The sequence below is a fragment of the Antedon bifida genome, chromosome 4 (genome assembly GCF_963402885.1).
Source record: "Antedon bifida chromosome 4, ecAntBifi1.1, whole genome shotgun sequence".
NCBI lineage: Eukaryota > Metazoa > Echinodermata > Crinoidea > Comatulida > Antedonidae > Antedon > Antedon bifida.
The window spans coordinates 32,802,996-32,823,419 of record NC_136229.1 but is presented as its reverse complement, the minus strand read 5'-3'; the positions used below and the strand labels follow the sequence as shown (position 1 = coordinate 32,823,419).

Genomic DNA, 20,424 nt, shown 5'->3' with positions numbered 1-20,424 from the left:
GGAATACATAACACAGCTCTGGGTAAAGAAAAACTGTAAGAAAACAGAACCCATCTCGTCAGTTACAGCTGCCTCGGTAAAGAAAGGGAACTGACCAAAGTCAATGAATGATGAACAAATGAAAAAAGACTAACAATTTTTCGACCCTTCTCACTGAAAGTAAATATATACTTGTTATATTCCACGATTGTCCGATGTGAAAAGTTATTTTCCGGTACCGATGCTTGCACCTATTATACCGGCATTTTGCCAGCACCAAGTACGAAAAGGGCTAATAGTTACCAACAAGCATGTTTTGTGTTTTTCCTTCCGTCTTTCTTTAGGCCGCGATTGAAAACTACTGACGTCAGCTTATCAGTACAATCTTATTTTTCATTGTATTGTATCCCATGTTTTCTACCTTATAACTAGTTTCTTTAAATAGATCTACTCCACTTTAGCTCTTTCTGAAAGCTCTTTCCTCTATCGTTTTATCTTTCTCTTTTTGCTTATTAGTGCTTATCATTTTCTATATTTATCTTATTCAGAGGGTTTTTTTCTTTTTCTGTACTGTACATTCTATTATTTTAAAAAAACCAATAAGGTACTGTAGCAAATTCTTCGTTGACGACGATAACTGTATTTGTTTAAAAATAAATCTTCTAAACTTAATTTAAAAAATATTGCAGTAGCCTAAATTTAATAAAGTTACTGCAACACCTTTATGAATATAACTAATATGCATTTATTTCTCATTTTGGTAAATAGAGCCCATACATCTACGGACAGATTTGTATTTTCTTACCGACGCCATTTTGTGTTCCACATGTAAAGCCGCTAAATCCATCAGGACAAGTGCAAGAAAACGATCCATCGTCTGATATTTCAATGATCCCACCATTTTGGCACTGATACGATTCTTTTCCTGTAACAATGAATAGAATATTAAACTTAGTACGTAATTGCTAACATTTGGTCACGGGGTAGATATGAAGAGAAGGCCAAGAACAATTCATACAAATTGATAACTCTCTCATAAATCCTCATCTCCTGATTGTGCCAAAGTCATCCTAAATACCTCAATAATAATTCTCAAAAAATTTCAATTTCAATAATAATGTATACGAATGCGTTGTATCCTGATGAGTGACGTCTTAGTTCTGTTCACCACAAATGCCATCTTGAGTAACGTGTCTAAAGTAAAGTTTCTATAGCTTCGTTTCAATGGCTTTCCACAATTACTCCAAATGTATGCGCAAATGAGCGTTACTGATCTTACAGAAATTTAATTTTTATTAATTAGTTTCTGAACCTTTGTTTGATTGTTTATTTTAAGATGTGTAAAACTAGTATACTAACTGTGTACTGTTATATTCATTGAACACGTGTTCGAACGTCCAGCCATATCCGTAGCCGTGTACTCAACATTGAATGTTTTTTCTAAAACTCCAATTGGTATTTCAATTACTTCACCAGGAGAATGAGAGTTAGTGGTACTGGAGAAACATGAGGAATCGTCTGTCCACACTGGAGGTTGCCAAAACACAGTTACTCTTCTTTCATTTGATGTAGTGGAAATATGGATTTCGTATGGACAGGTTGATCCGTAAGACGGTGGTTCACGGTCTTCAAAATGACCTAAAATTAGTAAAAAGTAAGGTAAGGATCTTGTTGTTTAACTGTTATTAAAAATAGTAATCAGCTATATTATTTATATTGTATTGATAACTTCAAAATGAAGTAATTATTTTGTCAAATATAGTTATTACAGCGAAAAAATATATGGTTGATGTTGGGAATAATATAAATCTGATAATTCTATACTCAGTAGTAAGTTAGTTAAGAACTGCGCTTACTTATTTCACACACATACGCGACGCTTTGATTGCAAGATATATCATTCCATTTACTGGATCCTTTAAAACCAAGTTCTACACAGTCTTCATCATTTCCAGCATTATTTGGTTCACCGGCACCGAAATCTGTAAAAAAAATATCACGGATCATTTTATATCATGGCTCCATGATTTAAACAAATATTATATCAAATAAAAAGTACAAACAAGGTAAAATGTTTTGACCATAGGGGTTTCTCAAGTGATAAAAAATAGGGCATACAAACAAGTGTATTTACCTATGGAGACAAAAGATAAACGTAGTTACGTAACAAAATACAAAGGTTAGCATAAACACACATAACTATTGATATTGTATTATTGATTATGATTGTGTACTACTAATGGTATTTTCATTACTTTTGATTGTGTACTATTCATTGATCGACTACTATTTATTTTGTATTGATTGATTATTATTGATTATGTATGTAGACATTTTCATGTTTGTAATAAACATTACAGTATTGAAAAAAAAAAATAAACACACATAAGAAAATACGCATGCGCATACATTATATATATATATTCTGATGCTTTTGTAAGAATTTCTTAGTGGACCAAAACTATTGACACTCAACAAAAAGGTTGTCAATGACTTAATGTTAGCGGCAGTTTTTGGCGTTATCATAAGTACCATTATTATATGTTTATTAGTGTTATTGTTGTTTTATTTATATCATTTTTTTTTAATGGGCAAAATATTACCACTGATACTGACGTTACTGATATTTTCTTTGACTGACGTTACTGATATTTTCATTGATTGACGTAACTGATATTTTCATTGACATTATTGACTTTGATTATGTTATGTTTGTATTGTTTATATTATTATTTCTATTATTGATCTTATCCCTAATGTTATTACTGATGTTTATGTTCTATAATACATAATATTAACATTATTATTATCTTAACTATTACTATTACCTATTTTATTGATACTATTATTTTATTGATGGGCCAAATATCAATATCTCTGATATTAACATCACTGATACTAATGTTATATTGGCGTTATTGATATCATCATTATTATGTTATGAAGTTGTATTTTTATTTACCATATTATTATTTTAATTCCTTTAATCCTTTTAACAACGTTTCCAAATATCATGTATTCCTATTTTCCGATCCTTATGTCTTGAGCTATATCCATTAGCACACCCCGGTCCTTAAGACCCGAAGGAATTTATTTTTCTTATTTGAATTATTTTTTCTTGACATCAATTTTTATTTTTCAATTTGAATTGTTTTTTATTGTTATACTTTTGTTTTTTGCATTGTACTATCATGTCTCATAACCACTGTAGATCAGATTGCAACACATCAAATTCCGACCGATTATCAAGTTTATTGTTTTCTCCATCTTCAATCAACCCAGATAACTTTACCTCCAATATTGACCCTGATTCACAATTTTTTTCAAATAGCAACATGAGCACCTCCCAATATTACGATCCTAATGAATTTTCTGTTAATACCACAAGTGAATGTTTCTCTACTATCCATTTTAATTCAAGGAGCATTTTAAAACATTTTGACGACATGAAACAGCTTTTAACATTACTAGATTTACCATTCGATGTAATTGGCGTAAGCGAAACATGGCTTAAGTACGATAATCCCTTGGTTCAACTCCCTAACTACCACTTTGTCTCCAATCACCGAACTCATAAAGACGGCGGTGGGGTTGCCATGTATATTCGTGATGGTCTTCAATTTGCTACAAGACATGATCTTCATCTCCATCCCTCTATTTGCGAATCCATTTTTATTGAGATTAATAGACCTAACTCTAAAAACATTGTCATTGGTACAGTATATAGATCACCATCCCTTGACCCTCTTCAATTTACGAACGAACTTGAATCTGTCTTATCAAAACTATCAAGAGAAAACAAAATTGTGTACATTCTCGGAGACTTCAATATTGATATCCTCAAATATGAATCAGACAACGATGCCCAATACTTTGTTAATTCCTTATTTAGCAATCACTACCTTCCCCGCATTCACAGACCATCTCGTATTACCAAAACTACAGCTACCCTGTTAGACAATATCATAAGCAATCAAATTGACTTTCCAAACATGAGTGGACTATTTTACAGTGACATCTCTGACCATCTCCCAGTGTTTAATATTTCATTTTTGTCCAATGTTACTACTAGCTCAAACAGGGAAGATAAATCGGCTTTTAGGAGAATTAACCCCTCTACATTAGAACACTTCCGTCAAGAAGTGGCTTCTCAACAGTGGACCAATGTATTTTATAACCAGGACCCCGATATAGCATACAATTACTTTGAAAACACACTAAAGTCCCTTTACGACAAAAACTTCCCCCTCCAATACAACACTAAAAAAGACAAAAAAATAAAATCATGGATGTCTGACGGCTTGCTCAAATCTATAAAATATAAGCAGAAATTATATGCCAAATTTCTTCACCGTCCGACTCCCATAAATGAAAAAGCTTATAAACTATACCGCAATAAATTGAATTCTGTAATCAAAATTTCTAAAGCTAATTACTTCCAAAATATATTTCACAAACATAAAAATGATATCAAGGCAACTTGGAAGACAATTAATTCTCTGATTAACAAAAACAACAGCAAACAACAATCCAATACTCGCTTTAACTGCGATGGCGAATTGACCGAAGATCAGGAGAAAATTTCTAATGCCTTTAATAAATACTTTGTCGAAATTGGCCCCACCCTTGCAAACCAAATTCCCCGTGTTACCAAATCATTCAAAGAATTCTTACCGAATCCAAATCCAAATTCAATATTTCTTAACCCAGTTGATGAGTCTGAAATAGTCAAAATAATAACTTCTTTTGAAAATAATAAATCTCCAGGTATTGATGACTTTCATACCAAGGCCATTAAATACATTGCTGACCTGATTTCCCTTCCCCTGTGTCATATTTTTAATCTTGCTTTATCCAGCGGTGTGTTCCCAGAGAGGATGAAGCTAGCGCGCGTTACCCCTATTTACAAATCTGGTCCAAAATCTGATCTTTCTAATTATCGACCCATCTCCATTCTATCCATTTTTTCAAAAGCCCTGGAAAGAGTAATTTATGACCGAATATTTTCATTTATTACCAAATTCAACATACTTTTCAACAGACAATACGGTTTCAGAAAGGGACACAACACGTCAATGGCTCTCATCGACCTGACAAATAAAATTATAGACGCTTTCGAAAACCGCCATCTTGCAATCGGCATTTTCATAGACCTTTCCAAGGCTTTTGATACTATTGACCACAGTATTCTTCTACACAAATTATCTCACTATGGAATCCGTGGATCTGCAATTAATCTCTTAAATAGTTACCTCTCCAATCGTGCCCAATGTACCAAATACTCTCACTCCATATCCACTTTTAGTCCTATCACATGCGGCGTCCCTCAAGGATCTCTACTTGGCCCCCTCTTATTTATTCTATACATCAATGATATTCACTTCTCTTCAAAGCTCCTTAATTTTTTCCTTTATGCTGACGACACTACTGTTCTTTATTCTAACAAAAATGTCCAATCCTTATTCAATACAGTCAACTCCAATTTGATAAATTTGTCCCAATATTTTGCAGCTAATAAACTTTCTCTTAATCATAAAAAATGTAGCTTCATCCTCTTTGGGACCCCACAACTATTAAAATCTATTGACTTATCAGCCAACAGAATTACCATTGACAACCATGATATACCTTGTGTTCAATCAGCTAAGTTTTTAGGTGTAGTTATGGACAGCAATCTAACATGGAAAAATCATATTAAAGAAGTAGAGAATAAAACTTCCAAAAGCGTTGGTATCATTTCTAGGTTATCCTCATTTGTACCCCTTAATATTCTTCGAACCCTTTACTGCTCCCTCATTCTTCCCTATTTGAGCTACTGTAACATTGTCTGGGCCAATACTTACGTATCCAACCTCAGTAAACTGCAAATTATACAAAAGAAGGCTATCAGGATTATATCTGGCGCTCCACCGCGGTCCCATTCTTCCCATTTATTTTCCAAACTTAATCTCCTCAAACTCATTGATATAAACATAATGCAACAAGGCAAATTTGTATTCTCCGCCCTGCATTCCACTTCTCCAAATCATTTAAACAATATGTTTATTCCGAATTTTTCTATTCACAATTACCCTACACGTTCTAGAACTAATATACACATACCTATCCACAACACCAATTATTTTCAAAACAGTATTAGATACTCCGGTCCATCAATGATGAACAGTTTACCACCCCCAATTACAAATGCTGTTTCAATTTCTTTATTTTCCAAAAAATTAAAACAACACCTAATGTTAAAGTATTAAAAAGACAACAATCGAATGTCGCAATTTGATTTATGCTGCTGAACATTGATCTACTGTGGTTTTTGAGTTTTATTTTCTGATTCTACAATTTGATTGATCTATTTTTTATCAATTTATTTATTTATTTATTTATTTATTTTATTTATTTTTTTTTAATTAATTAATTAATTTATTTATTTTTTATTTTTCCTTTTCTGTGCGTTTTTTTGTCTTGTTTGTTTCTCTTTATTTCCACTCTTATTCAATTATCCATTTTATTTGCATAGGCATACCCAGCACAAGATTTCCTCATCTTCTCGGGATTATGCCTTCCTCCATAGCCAATTTTCTTAAATTCACTTTTCTGTTGTTTTATCCAACAAACATCTATTTCATTTTTTATATTCCTTACCATTTTTGTTTATTATTTTGTACTGTATTGCTATGGAGGAAAATAAATGTCTTTTGAAATGAAATGAAATGAAATGAAATGACTAAATAAATAAAATCTTTAAAAAACTACATACTTTCATATTGACTGCATTCTGTCGATACCCATGTAAAGTCAGTCTCACTCTCCACATCCGATATGCCTAGCCATAGCTTGCCACCCGTAGGAATGTTAGCGTAAAGAAAGTTATTTTCTTCTTGGTTCCTGACCACCACCAAGTCTGCACCTAGGGCCAAACAGTTTGACCTAGCGTCTGACCAAGACATTTTTGATGTCTGAAATTTATAACAACTTTCTTGAAACGATAACCAGCCAACTTGACAGGAAAATACTGTAATAATTAAATAGTTTTAGAAAAAAAAACACGCATTATAAGGCTTTATATTATAATGTACTTCAGTTCTGATACGACCGTACGCCTACGTGACAAAAAACACAAATACGGTAGTTTATTGATATAGTGTACACCTGTATTTGATTGTATCCGGAGAGCTTTTTTCCTACGCCAGTGCATAGACAATTTCAGAGAGAAAGCTCATGGAATGTTTATCATAATTATAGCGCACGTCCAGAGTACCAAACTTGTGTGCTCAGCGTGGCAACGCAGAACTAGCTTGTACGTTCATTCACCGGATGAGTATAGGCCTATATTACAAATTTCATTGAAATGATAAAAATGATCACCTATAATTCGTCAAAGTGACGAATTAAATTCTAGTACAAATTGTTTCAGACGTTTTTACACTTTTGTACTATAATATACATAAATTGAACTAGAATAAATACGTTCGTAATAATAAATAAATAACAGGTCCAATAATAGTGTGTCGGTACCTACCTGCAGCTATTGTGTATGTAAGCAAGAACACTATATGTGTAGATGTGGCCATGGCGATATCCAAAGTGTGAATACTTGTCCTCATGTACATTTCAGTATTAGGCGCGTCTATCTCTGATAAGCACCACCAAAGCCTTATTGTCTTTTTCCTTCCTACTTAGATTGACAGACTGACGTCAGCTTATTTTAAACAGTAACATCCTTTATGTTTTCGTAGCATTATATTCCATGTTGTCGACATTCCTTGGAATTGTGCACCATGTTAAATGTTGGCCTAATATAACAACCCCAATCAGGACAACGTTCATTATAATTGCGGAGTCCACGTACGTCTATGTATACAATGTGATCTATCTCCATAATACAGTAGGACAGTTACAATATTAGAAAGAAACGACACATTCTTTAACTATTTTTATTTACTATATATTAGTATTTTTTACAAAATATATATATTTTTTACTAAACACATATACTAGTAGGCCATGGTCTTCGGAAATTACTCCATTCGACGGTTTTGCGCAAAGTCGCCGCGTCTAGTACTAGTAATTTTAATTATCGCATATTTACATATTATTAGCATCATTGTAGCTACTCATTCAATGGTATACAGGTCTAGTATTCAAATGTTATTCAAAAACATTATTATCTAATTCATTTAGTTTAATTAATTAGTTTAACTTTCATTGAAAAAAAAATATACGTTTTAATAATAATAATAATAACTGGTACTTGATATAGCGCATTATGCTGAAAGCCTAAATGGACTTAATTCGGTATATTATTGGTATGTTTCTGGTAATACAACTATTGCATTGTATGTACAATCAGTATACAATGCGAAAGAAGTTTGAATGTGTACCATGTATTTACTAAACTAATTTGTCAAAAGGAATTATAATAATCATAAATTCAATATATAAAACGTGCTTTGCGATGCCGTCGTAAACTTATCTAATTTGTTAATATTGTTTTTAGTTATAGTACGCTAGATTAATCTATTATAGTTATTATTTTAGCATTTTGCAATGCGCCTCTAGTCGTCGCTAAAGTGAAGACTTTCTCTACTACGCGGTTATCACACAGATATGAATGTTGTAGGTGTTTCATACATCCCATTATCTTCCTCCACGTTCATAGAAACCGAAGACTTCTCTTCATTGCTACGGTTTCGTCTAAAAAAATAAAGAAAATAAAAAAAACTACACAGTGTTCAATTTTAAAAATGGATTATATATATTCAGTGTCTTCAATTCTTCCTTCTTTCACAAATGGCGTGATAACTTCTAATTGTTCAAATTTGAGGTTTATAATATTTACAGTACAATTTCCATATAGATGATAACAGTTAAAACAAATGTTGAGGTTTAGCGTATATTACGCGTACGGTCCCTGGTAATATTGGGTAGAAGTGCTACTAGCTATGTAGTATTTAACTTTATAAGAATTGAATATTTACCTTGCAAGTTTAATGATTATACCTATCAGGATTAGAACTGCAACTGCTAGGCATACCACTACCACTGTCAAGTGAACTTGGCCATTTGAATCTTCAATAATTACTTAAAGAAATTAGAATAAATCAATGAATATTGTTACGAATATCCTCTAATTAGCCTAAATAATTGAAAATAATATTGTAAAACAAAAAATTGTTGCTCTCCATAATTTTTGGCTTGCACGTTTACTTCTGCCGATCAAGCGTAATTCAAATATAAGATGTAGTTTTCTAAAATGAAGAATGCTTCCTTGACATGTCGTCACCCCACTCAAAAAGGCGTTATGGTTCCCCTCGCTATAATTGTTCTTTCGTATATTTATACAAAATATTCATAAAAGAAGAACGAAGTTTCCCAAAACGATAAAGTAGTGATTTTTTTTTACAAGACAAAAATGTTGGTTGAAAGTGATATTCAGGGTTTTTTTTCAGTTTAGTAATTGAACTTTTTCATGCACTAGTTTTTGTTTAACATGTCAATCTGCCACTCCCCATCTTAAACTCTGTTTCTAGCAAATCATTTTTATCTAAACTTAAAAGTCACCTTATTTCCAAATATTAACTTTGCCTCGGTCAATTTTATTTTTTATTTTTCATTTATATTTTTGTTAAATTTTCATTGTCTGTGTCTGTAATAGGTACGTCCTCCACAAGATGTGTTTTTCATCTTTCTGGGCGTGTACCTTCTTCTTTCGAAATTTTGTTTACATATATATTGTTCATTGAAATCTGTTTTGTATATGAAAGGAGAAAATAAATGTTGCTTTGAATTGAATTGAATTGAATTGAAAAATCCGCCAAATATGCATAAAATGCAAGAAGGGCCTAGTACGTTGCTACAATTAGTACTTGCAAACAAATTACTTATACTAACTTGCTGCTATTATTTTGAATGAACAAGTGTTTGAAAGTCCACCCATATCCGTAGCCGTGTACTCCACATTGGTTGTTTTTCCTAAAACTCCAATTGGTATTTCAATTACTTCACCAGGAGAATGTGAGTTAGTGGTACTGAAACAAGATGAATCGTCTGTCCACACTGGAGGTTGCCAAAACACATTTACTCTTTCATTTGGTTTGGTGAGAAGATAGATATCGCCTGGACATGATGACCCGTATGAAGGTGGCTCTCGGTCTTTGAAGTTACCTAATATTTTTTAAAAGGTAGATTTTGTTAAATTTATTGTAAATACCATATGAATTTTGCCCACTGTATAGGCATATGTATTTATCTGCTTAAGTTGCGGATCAGAGCATGTATAATGTAAGAACTGAGATATTTATTTTTAAAAAAGATTATTTCAAATAAACAGCTTGAGTGATACAACATACGGCGATACATATACGCTATTAATTTTCGTATTTGTTTAATCAATAAGCTATAGACACGAGATAATATTGGTGTTCCGAATTCCGAATAATCCCCGAACAACTCTCCTATGCTAGACAAAAACCTGGAGGATTATTCCGTAGGGTAAGTTGGATAAACTTTCCATAAAAAAACCAAATGTAATGTAAGTAAATATTTATATTATATGTGCGCAAAAAAAATTTAACCCTTAAAAGCTATGCCTTTGAAGCAGTAGTTTATCTGCGCTTACTTATTTCACACACATAAGCACTTTTTATTGTACAAGAAATATCATTCCATTTGCCCGAAATTGTGTCAAGCACTACACAGTCTTCGTTTTTATCAGCATTGTTTGGTTCACCGTTATTAAAATCTGAAGAAAAAAAACCAACACAGAGTATCTAATGCCATGAGTTGGCCGCCCAGCAGCTTTATTTAAAACAGATACCGTACATAGTGTTTTGTTATGTTTGTTATTTTTAATCCAGTTAATACAAATACCGGTACCATTTGTTTTCATCAGTTTATAGAATTTGAAGAGAGCACAATGTAACACAACAATACAATAACTTTATTCCCAAATTCATTGAAAAGTAAGGAAAGTGTTGCACCACCTTTCCACGCATGGAAAATTAGGCATCAACACAACAGGGACAGGAAGTATGGGTCATTTTTAGTGGCGACTCTACAGCTCACTCTGTCGGTCGGTCGATTGGTCGGTCGGTAAACACTAACTCAAATTTGAGCACGCGACTGCAGCCATGTATATGGCCTTGTTATAAGAAGGATAAACAATTGAGCTGACTGATATCATGCAATCAGAGATTTTGTTAATTTTGTGTCAGTGTCAGACTCATACGTACTTTTATATTGACTGCTTTCTGTTGAAACCCATTTGAAGTTCGCCTCATTCTCCATATCTGATAAGCCTATCCATAGATCAGCACCCGTAGGATTGTTAGCGTAAAGAAAGTCATTTTCTGCTTTGTTCCTGACCACCACCAAGTCTGCACATAGTTTTGAACAGTTTGATCTAGCGTCTGACCAAGACGTTTGTATTGCCTCAAATTTGTAACAGCTATCTTGGAACGAAAACCAGCCTTCTTGGCAGGAAGATACTGTAATGAATAAAGAATCTAGCCTCATATAAGGTACTTCAATTCTCCAAAACACAAGTTGATTGAACTCCATCCATTCCTTACATTACATCTTCTTGGCAGGAAGATACTGTAAAGGTACGTTATAAATTTGAGCTCTAAATCCGACACTGGTTAATTTGTTAGATGTTTATATTAATTTATAAATTAACCACGGCCCTGAGATAATGGGGGAAAATAACTTCATACGTACCTGTAGTAATTGTAATGTATGTTAAAAAGAACAGGTTTGTAGATGTAGCCATTGTGCAAGTATACTTTAAAATGTATACTTGGTAGATTTTCCGTGTTTTTATTCGATAATAATATGCCTATACTGTCTTGGGTGGGTTGCTTTGTTTCCGTTTTCATTTTCATAGAGAATGTTCACTTTCGATGCGGTATACGAATGAAAAGTTCATACCTTGTGACGTATTGTTGCAATTTCTAAGCACGTGTCTTTTTATTATCGAAAACATCGAATTGTGTGTCACATGATAAATAACCGAACGCAAAAAGAATATTCTTTCATGTAATTAAAAATTACTCGAATACAGTTCTGCGTAGTTTCCGTGTTTTTATTTTGATAATAATATGCCTATACTGGCATGGGTGGGTTGCTTTGTTTCCGTTTTCATTTTCATAGAGAATGTTCGCTTTCGATGCGATATACGAATGAAATGGACCTCGTGACGTATTGTTTAAAAACAAAACCCGATTTCTAAGCACGTGTCTTTTAATTCGTCCATCTTCTACGATTCTGAAATCGAAAGCTGCGTAACTACCTTCCAATGAATCTGATGCTTAATTATCAAAAACAATAGACAAACAATTATTATATTTTAAGATGGCGATGGTATATGTTATTTCGCCCCATATATATCGATATCATTGTGCTCAGAATTATTATGAAGAAACCAAAGTATGTTTTTTTTATAATAATTTCGTTAATGGTGAAGGAAAAAGGTTACGTTGAAACTTACCCAACGTTTCATGCGTTATCATCGCACTTCCTCATGGTTGTGGTGTCAGCTTAGTTCACCATAAACGGAATTATTATCAAATAATATTTGTTGGAAGGAGAGGATTTTTTTTAATTCAAAGTATGTTTATTGTAATTGCACCCCCGCAAAAGAGAAACAGCGCGTCAGTTGGCATTCCGTGTTTCTCTTCAAACTTTCTGCTTCCAAATTATAAAAAGTATATGTGAATACAAATACGCATGCGCATAACAACGATTTCGATTCGCGCGAATAAATTTTCCTAAAAACTATTTATTTATTTTTTATTTTCAATCTTTCTACATAGCAAAAAAACAAACATAATATAAGTATAACAGGGGAGTAGCGGAAAAGCAAAAGTATAAAACTGTCATCTTGTGATGTGCTTGACCAGCCCCTGTCAACTTGAACGATACAATAAAACCGACATTTAACAAATTTAGAAAAATACATAGAAAAATATGGTATAATAAAATGTTAACAAAAGTGTTATAAAAATGCAATTTCTATCTGAACAATCTGATTGTGTAAAAGTTAAAAATTCTGATTGTATAAAAGTTAAAAATTCTGATTGTATAAAAGTTAAAAATTATGAATGTATAAAAGTTAAAAATTCTGATTGTATAAAAGTTAAATTCAGATTGTATAAAAGTTAAAAATTCTGATTGTATAAAAGTTAAAAATTCTGATTGTATAAAAGTTAAAAAGTTAAAAATTCAAAGTAGGTACAATCATGTTAATAAAAATATGAAAAAAATTAAAAATCTATAAAATGTTGCTTTAAACTGTGTTTAAACTTAAAAAACGACTCTTCAATAAGATTGTTTCTGATCGTAGCACCAAGTTCTGAAAACATTTTAGGAAACCGTACTATCCCTGAGTATTTAAAAGCATCAGTACGAGCTCTACCATGATGAAAGGTGAGTATATCTAGGTGTCGATTATTAACTAAGAAAGAATCAACATATTCACTCATAAAATCAGATCGTGGAGAAATTATTATATTGGCAATGAATGTCATGTTTAAGAAATCACGCCTATTCTCTACTGACATTAGACCTAGCTCCTTTCTTCTATCTATATAATGTTGATCTAAATAACCTTTCTTTAAGATCATGCAGGTAGCTCTCCTCTGAACGGATTCTAGCATATTTATATGTTTTTTACGGTACACCCACCACACTGGAGAACAATAATATAAGCATGGCAGCACAAGTGTCTTATAAAGATGGAGAGCTACACTACTAGGGGCATTAGATGTGATTAACCGTATAAGACCAATAAGACGGTTACAATTTGATACTGCATCCTGAACTTGATTGTCCCATGACAAGTTACTTTGTATTGAGCAGCCTAAAATGTTTAATGAATCATTACAATCTAAAAGTGTATCAGAAATGCTGTATATAGGTTTAGGATATCCTCTTCTCCAAGTAAGTCGCATAGATTTGCATTTATTGGGATTCAGTTTGAGGCAATTTTTTTTTGCCCAAGAATCAATAGACGTTAGATCTTTTTGAATATTTGGGTCTGAATCCCTAGTGCTGACATTGCGAAAAATGAACACATCATCAGCGTATTGTATAATACTAGATGTAATGTATAGATGAAGGTCATTAGCATACATGACAAAAAGCAACGGACCCAAAACAGACCCTTGCGGCACGCCTGATTTAACAGGCAACCAGTCTGAAGATTTGCCTTTATATACAACACGCTGTACACGATTTGATAAAAAAGAAGTTATCCAGCTTAACGCAGTGTCATTGATATTGAATGTCAACAATAGCTTGCGGAGAAGAATATCGTGGGATATGGTATCAAACGCACGGCTGAAATCCAAAGTAATAAGGTCAACGGCTGGCGTTTTCGAATCAAGTGCACGTAACCAGTCAGTGGTTGCCGACACCAAGGCTGTGGTACAGGATCGACCAGGAAGAAAGCCGTGTTGATGACTCGCCAACAGGCTGTTACTTTGGCAGTGGTTAAGAATTTGTTGGAAAACAAGTTTTTCCAACATCTTGCACATCACCGACGTAAGAGACACTGGACGATAATTAAGTAAGTTACTTTTGTCACCCTTTTTGAATATAGGAACAACATTTGCACGCTTCCACAAAGTAGGAATTTTACCACATAACAGCGATTGATTAAAAAAGTGTGTGATAGCCGGAATAATTACCGGACAAGCGAGTTTTAGCATCCGAACACTCACACCATCAGGACCAGAAGCTTTATTAGCTGCGAAGTTTTTGATAACAGATTCCACCTGACAACGTGAAACATGAAAACCGGCAAGAGATGGAATGTCCAAAGTTGGTGAAGTGAGGCTCACATAATTAGGGGAGTCACTAAAAAAACTCACAAACAACTTGTTAAACTCGTTGGCAATTTGAGTAGGGTGTCTTATGGTATTGCCATTAACCACAAAGGAGTCAATGAGTTGAGATGACTTTCGCTTGCTTTTTATAAAAGACCAAAATGACTTCCGGTTATCTTTCTTTCTAAACAGATTGGTAATGAAGTCACTGTATGCTTTCTTAGACGCGTTGTGTACTTTATTTCGCATACATTTATATTATTCCAAGCCAAAGTACTGCTTAATCTACGAGCTTTTTTAAACAGAGCCCGTTTCTCAAGAATAAGTCTATAAACCACAGGCGATATCCAAGGTTTGGCTTTTTTACGGGAGCGACGAACTGGAATACTATCATTGACACAAGCTAGAAGGAAATCCGAAAACTGATCCCATGCCACATTGATGTCAGTGAAATCAATTAACTCCCATGGAGTCAACAAAATTAGGCTCTGATAATGTTCAACGTCTGCTTTATGATATTGATAACTTTCACGGACCACGTTGGGAAGTTTTCCAGGAGATCCGCGAATTCTAAACGTTACCATGTGATGGTCAGAATTGGCAAGACCTGCATCAATTTTTACTTCACACAATCGATCCGGACGGGAAGTAAATATAAGATCAATTATTGTATTAGAACTAAAATCATTTGATGATCTAGTTACGTCAAGAACTAGTTGATCAATACACATAGCATCTGCTAAAGACTTTAGGTTAGTTTTTAAGGGAGTATTGACATTATGCGAATAATCAATGTTAAAATCTCCCTGCAAGATGACGCCTGCATAGGAATCCAAATCAAGATTCACCAGAATATCCTCTAATTTGTCGATACTCCCAATCTCAGTAGGAGGTCTGTAATATGCTCCACAAATCCATTTTTCTGATCCTACAATCATTTGAACAAATATAATTTCAGTTGTTACATTTTGCGGAAGCTCAATAATAGAAGGAGAAAGATTATTTGCAACCGCTAACATCACACCACCTCCATGGCGATTTCTGTCCTTTCTAAATATCGTGTAACAATCAGTATCCAAGATTAATGAAGATGGTAAGGTAGAGTCTAGCCATGTTTCAGTAACGGCAACTACTGACAGCGACATTGATGAAACGACAGCTTGAAATTCAGTTAATTTGTTTTTTAAACTCCTGGCATTCAATAGAGCGCAATATAGAGAGGCACGAGTACCCGATGATGTTAACGAGATACTTGATGCGTCTGAAGGCAAAAAACTCGAGCTTGCCACCGAATCGGTACTGTTGTTTAATTCATTATTGAATTCAAAAAAAGAGTCAGGAAAGGTCGGTAGAGAGCACACACCACATGTCCATAGCTCGTTTGGGCAATCATATAAACGGGCATACTCAATATCTGAAGTAGCTTGGCAATTAGTATGAAACCACAAATCACAGCTAGCACATTTGAGCCCCCGTTGATTTGACTTGACTGGTTTAGAACATGTTCCGCACGGAAATTTGTAATGAGGACCTGGATTGATCTCTATATCTCCGCATAGAATTAGTACAAATATATGTATACGAACCGACTTATTGAAGGAATGCACTGTGGAATGTGTGTTGTGACCGATGCTTTTTGTTCGTGCTCGTCGCCGAAGCGTGGCTATGGCTGCATGATCGTAGCAGGCTAGGTTTGGCCCTAGTACAAAAACAAGCCCGTTAAAGCACATCAAATCGTTATATTTGATTATGAGTTGGCCATCACAGTCCCAGGTTGGTTCAGCAACATGAATGTTGTGCAGAATGAGAGAAGGCCGAGTACGGACTATTAAAACCGCAGTTAAGTATAAGATCAAGTACATCGTATGTTTGTTGTGTATGTGGACACAGTTATGTTTATACTACTACTACTATATTAACACACGGTAAAATCATCAAAATAAATTATAACTGCTGAATCAATTGTATACATCCTAATTTATTGTTTATCATTTAGCTTATATACAACGATGTTTTCTATCTTTCGTTAAATAATTATGTCTAACTGTATTTTGGATTTTAAAACGTATAACAATTATACATTGGTAACAGTGGAACGTTTGGTATTTTACTGTACGTATGTGTCTGGTAACTATTGTACAAACATTACTAAATAATACGAGAGGTTGGATGATTTCATATTGTATTTTATACTAGCCAACCTTTTTAATAATTTGTCAAAACAATATTAAGCTTTAGCGAGCCAATAAAATGGCAAAAGAATCCTTAAATCTTCTGTCGAAAACACAGAATTATATCATGATTCTAAATGTAGAAACCCTGTTTAACAATGTCATCGTAAAACATCTATTATGCTTTTTTAATTACAATAGCTAAAATTGGTTAACGTAGTATTTTGAAATGCATCTCGTTGGAAATCCGGATAACTTAATATCGATTGTGTTTACTTCGGTTGGACCATTTTCCTGAATCGTTGTGACTGCCTCCTGTATTCTCATACACATGCTAAAGAAATATATAAGATTACATTTAGAAGACTAAACTATTAGTAAAATGCGTATAAAACGAACGATGTATCAATCGTACAAATTGTCTCTTTTTAACAATCGCAGTAGTCATGTCGTCTGTTCTTACCACTACGTAGAGTCTACATTGTCGTGCTTTTCGTTGTCACGTTTGACCATCATGATGTAATCATACAAAAACATCGTTGTGACTGCTGCCGCTTCTCATTCTTTAATACACATTTGTTGCCAACATTGCCAACTTCTAATGTCTAAGAGTTATGATGTCATTCATCCATTCATTTTAACATTGCTATCATCATAGTCACATTACCAACTCGAGTTTGTATCTGTATTGTTGTGTAGAATCATGCTTTGTATTCAAGACAGTGAAGTAAAGAAGACAACATATTCAATAATATACACTTACCATCATCTCTTCGCCAGTTGCTATGTATGGACGACGGAAGCCGGATTCATAAGACGACGTTCGTGAATAGTCGGCAACCTAGAAATTGCCAAAATCAAGAGTGAACATTTAAATGATGTCAATGCTATAATAGTCATTAGTATTCATCGGAATAACGCTTAAATGATGTGCGCATGTGCATTGGAAGCTTTTATTATTGAAAATAATCGAATCGGGTATCACATGATAAATAACCGAACGCAAAAATAAGTTTTATGAATTTTTTCTTTTTTTTTTTACTGTTAATAAGTCCGTAGAATTTGTGCTGCTTGATGTTTTGTAATTGTGAACCATTAACTTTTTGTATATTGTAACTACTGTATGACTATATTTTGTATGGGTTGAACCTCTTGTTACGAGAGTGTTCCTCCGTTTTAAAGGAGAGTAACCAATAAATATTATTATTATTATGAAAAAATTTAAAAGAATGGAATCATTGAACGTTATGTAGATGTACACCCATTCTAACAGTGTATTTTACTTACAGTTGGGGAAGTAAACATTAGGCCTCTTTGGTATTGAGCAAGTTTACCAGAATGAGATGAACTTGAATGGCTACTCTCATTATCTAAATAACCAAATTTATGTTGTTGATGATCTTTGAAGTAGTCAACAAGACGCATGCGCATCAGAACTCTCTGTCGGTAGTTTACAAAGCAGACGAGAACAAGGAAACCAAGAACAAGCAGGACAACGGCACCAACTGGAACACCGATGACGAGAAACATCATCATTTCATCTACAAAAAGTAAGATGGTATTATTTAAAGATTGAATCAGATACGAAAATTATTTTGTAATATTATTTAGCCACTAACATGAATATAAAAAAACGTTATATAATGATTTATTTCATATGTTAGATACCTCAGGATGTTTATTACAAGTAGGCCTGTAATTGTAATCATGGTCTAGTAGACCACGAATTAAAAAGACTTACCCTTTTTATTCTGGCATCTATCGCCATCAAAACCTTCACGACAAGAGCATGTTGGAGCTTGTACGCTATCGTCACACGTCCCATTATTTTTACAAAAATCGAAAGAACAGGTTTGAACTGTAAACAAATGTATAGTCTTTGAAGATTAAACAATAAAATATAGTGTATAAAATGTCTTCTTTGTTGACACAGTGTGTGATTCATGTGGTGACGTAATCTCTGACTCAGCACATCATAGTTGCTTGTCGTTAATGACAAATTACAAATAAAATGATAATGACTCAACTTACACTCCGTTACATCAATGGTATCCATCGTAAATCCTGTGCCTGGTAAAATGCCATCAGTAACTGCATCAACTAGTGCACTTTCTAAGTCATCTTCGTTGGTAACACCCTTTAACAAGTCTACTTGTATATTTGCAATAATGCTACCCGGTTCAAAACTAGATATTGAGCATGAACGGATGGTACTGGCTATGACGATGCTTTCTTTACAGATTGAAATCAACTTAAAGTTGAATTTAAAAAAGAATAAAACAATCATGATAGACATGAGCAAACAGTGTAGTCATATTGTTCTCTTACATACAAACTATCTATTATTTTTTATTATAACTTTAATTTCATATCTTAGTTTTGTATTAATTCGTAAATCTCCAAGAAGCGATAAGTTGGTCTTTCGGCCAATGTAATTTGGTGTATAATATGCAAATGATTTGCCTTTACATAGATTGAATGTTTATATATATTGTATATTATTGATGTTATCATAAGTATGAACTTACAGAATCGCAAAGTTGCCGTTGGTATAGTATAAATAGGGATGATAGTGGGTTGTATAGTTCATCAGCAAATACAGCTAAGGATCCGTTTATCGCAGTAATCAACATACTGACACCAAACGTTGTTGCTGAAAGAAGTTAATGGTATAATAATATTACTTTATATTCTCCCTTTGCACACATACACAACGCCGGTGTTGACTCCCCCAGTGCGATATGGAAGAGGTATATATAACGGTTTACATAGAAATTCTAATGAATATTCATGTTTACTTGTTCTAAGACCTGTAGATAACTCGATTGTTGAGTTGACTGTAATTTCCGCAGACGATATTGTTGGCGTATCTGACTGTATGTTGGTTTGATCTATTTCAGTAGTACGTGGTTTAAACGTAGTTTGTACCGATGCTGTTCCAGTTGTCGTCATTGCTAATGGTGTAGTATCACGTGCTTCCCTTGTAGGTAAGTTTGTGACAGATGTGGTACTTTTCTCTGCTGTGGCTACCGTTGTTGTTATTGGTTGTACTATAAATTAAATTAATATAAATTAATAACACAATAGTAATAATGTTTTTGTCTTTTAATGTTTAAATCAAGTGCATTTTTATTATGCTTATATCGACATTAATGAAAATGACACCGATTATGTTTGATAGACATAGTAGTAGTAGTAGTCGTCAAGTTTTCCTTGGTGCCAATATGCATGTTGAATAGAGTGAAGACTCTGACAGAGGAATATCTAGTGATACGGTAAACCACCTTGAATGGACACATTGGGAATCAGGCTTACTTTCATCCACAGTTATTGATGTAGTATCGACAGTAAAATTAGTTCCTGGTAGAGTTTTGTTCTCCGTCGCTTCTGTGAGCACCGACTGCAACTCCTCAATGTTGGTTGTGTTAGGTGGGAATTCCAATACCACAACC

The 20,424-nt window shown here is 33.7% G+C and overlaps 2 protein-coding genes and 1 long non-coding RNA gene across 3 annotated transcripts in view; all 3 read right to left on the bottom strand.

Moving 5' to 3' along the window:
• The window catches only part of LOC144840273 (macrophage mannose receptor 1-like), a 43,481-nt gene extending 35,855 nt beyond the window's left edge, over positions 1 to 7,626 (bottom strand). The window contains exons 1-5 of the mRNA XM_078696030.1: positions 7,496 to 7,626; positions 6,734 to 6,988; positions 1,836 to 1,961; positions 1,339 to 1,617; positions 785 to 904 (exon numbers count right to left, since the gene is read on the bottom strand). Of these exons, the coding sequence (XP_078552156.1) occupies positions 785 to 904; positions 1,339 to 1,617; positions 1,836 to 1,961; positions 6,734 to 6,988; positions 7,496 to 7,586 (871 nt within the window). The 5' untranslated portion in view covers positions 7,587 to 7,626. The remainder of the gene's footprint in view (positions 1 to 784; positions 905 to 1,338; positions 1,618 to 1,835; positions 1,962 to 6,733; positions 6,989 to 7,495) is intronic.
• A 9,602-nt stretch (positions 7,627 to 17,228) lies between these two features.
• LOC144839367 (uncharacterized) lies at positions 17,229 to 19,028 on the bottom strand. Its single transcript, XM_078694683.1, has 5 exons — positions 19,004 to 19,028; positions 18,714 to 18,830; positions 18,260 to 18,513; positions 17,736 to 17,813; positions 17,229 to 17,306 (listed from the first exon to the last, which is right to left on the bottom strand). Exons 1-5 carry the CDS (start codon positions 19,026 to 19,028, stop codon positions 17,229 to 17,231), a joined length of 552 nt encoding a protein of 183 aa, XP_078550809.1.
• Positions 19,029 to 19,158: 130 nt separating this feature from the next.
• Positions 19,159 to 19,859, bottom strand: LOC144840342 (uncharacterized). The gene is made up of 3 exons (XR_013611905.1): positions 19,771 to 19,859; positions 19,501 to 19,625; positions 19,159 to 19,223 (listed from the first exon to the last, which is right to left on the bottom strand). It is a non-coding gene; the product is annotated as an uncharacterized LOC144840342 (long non-coding RNA).
• Positions 19,860 to 20,424: the final 565 nt, after the last annotated feature.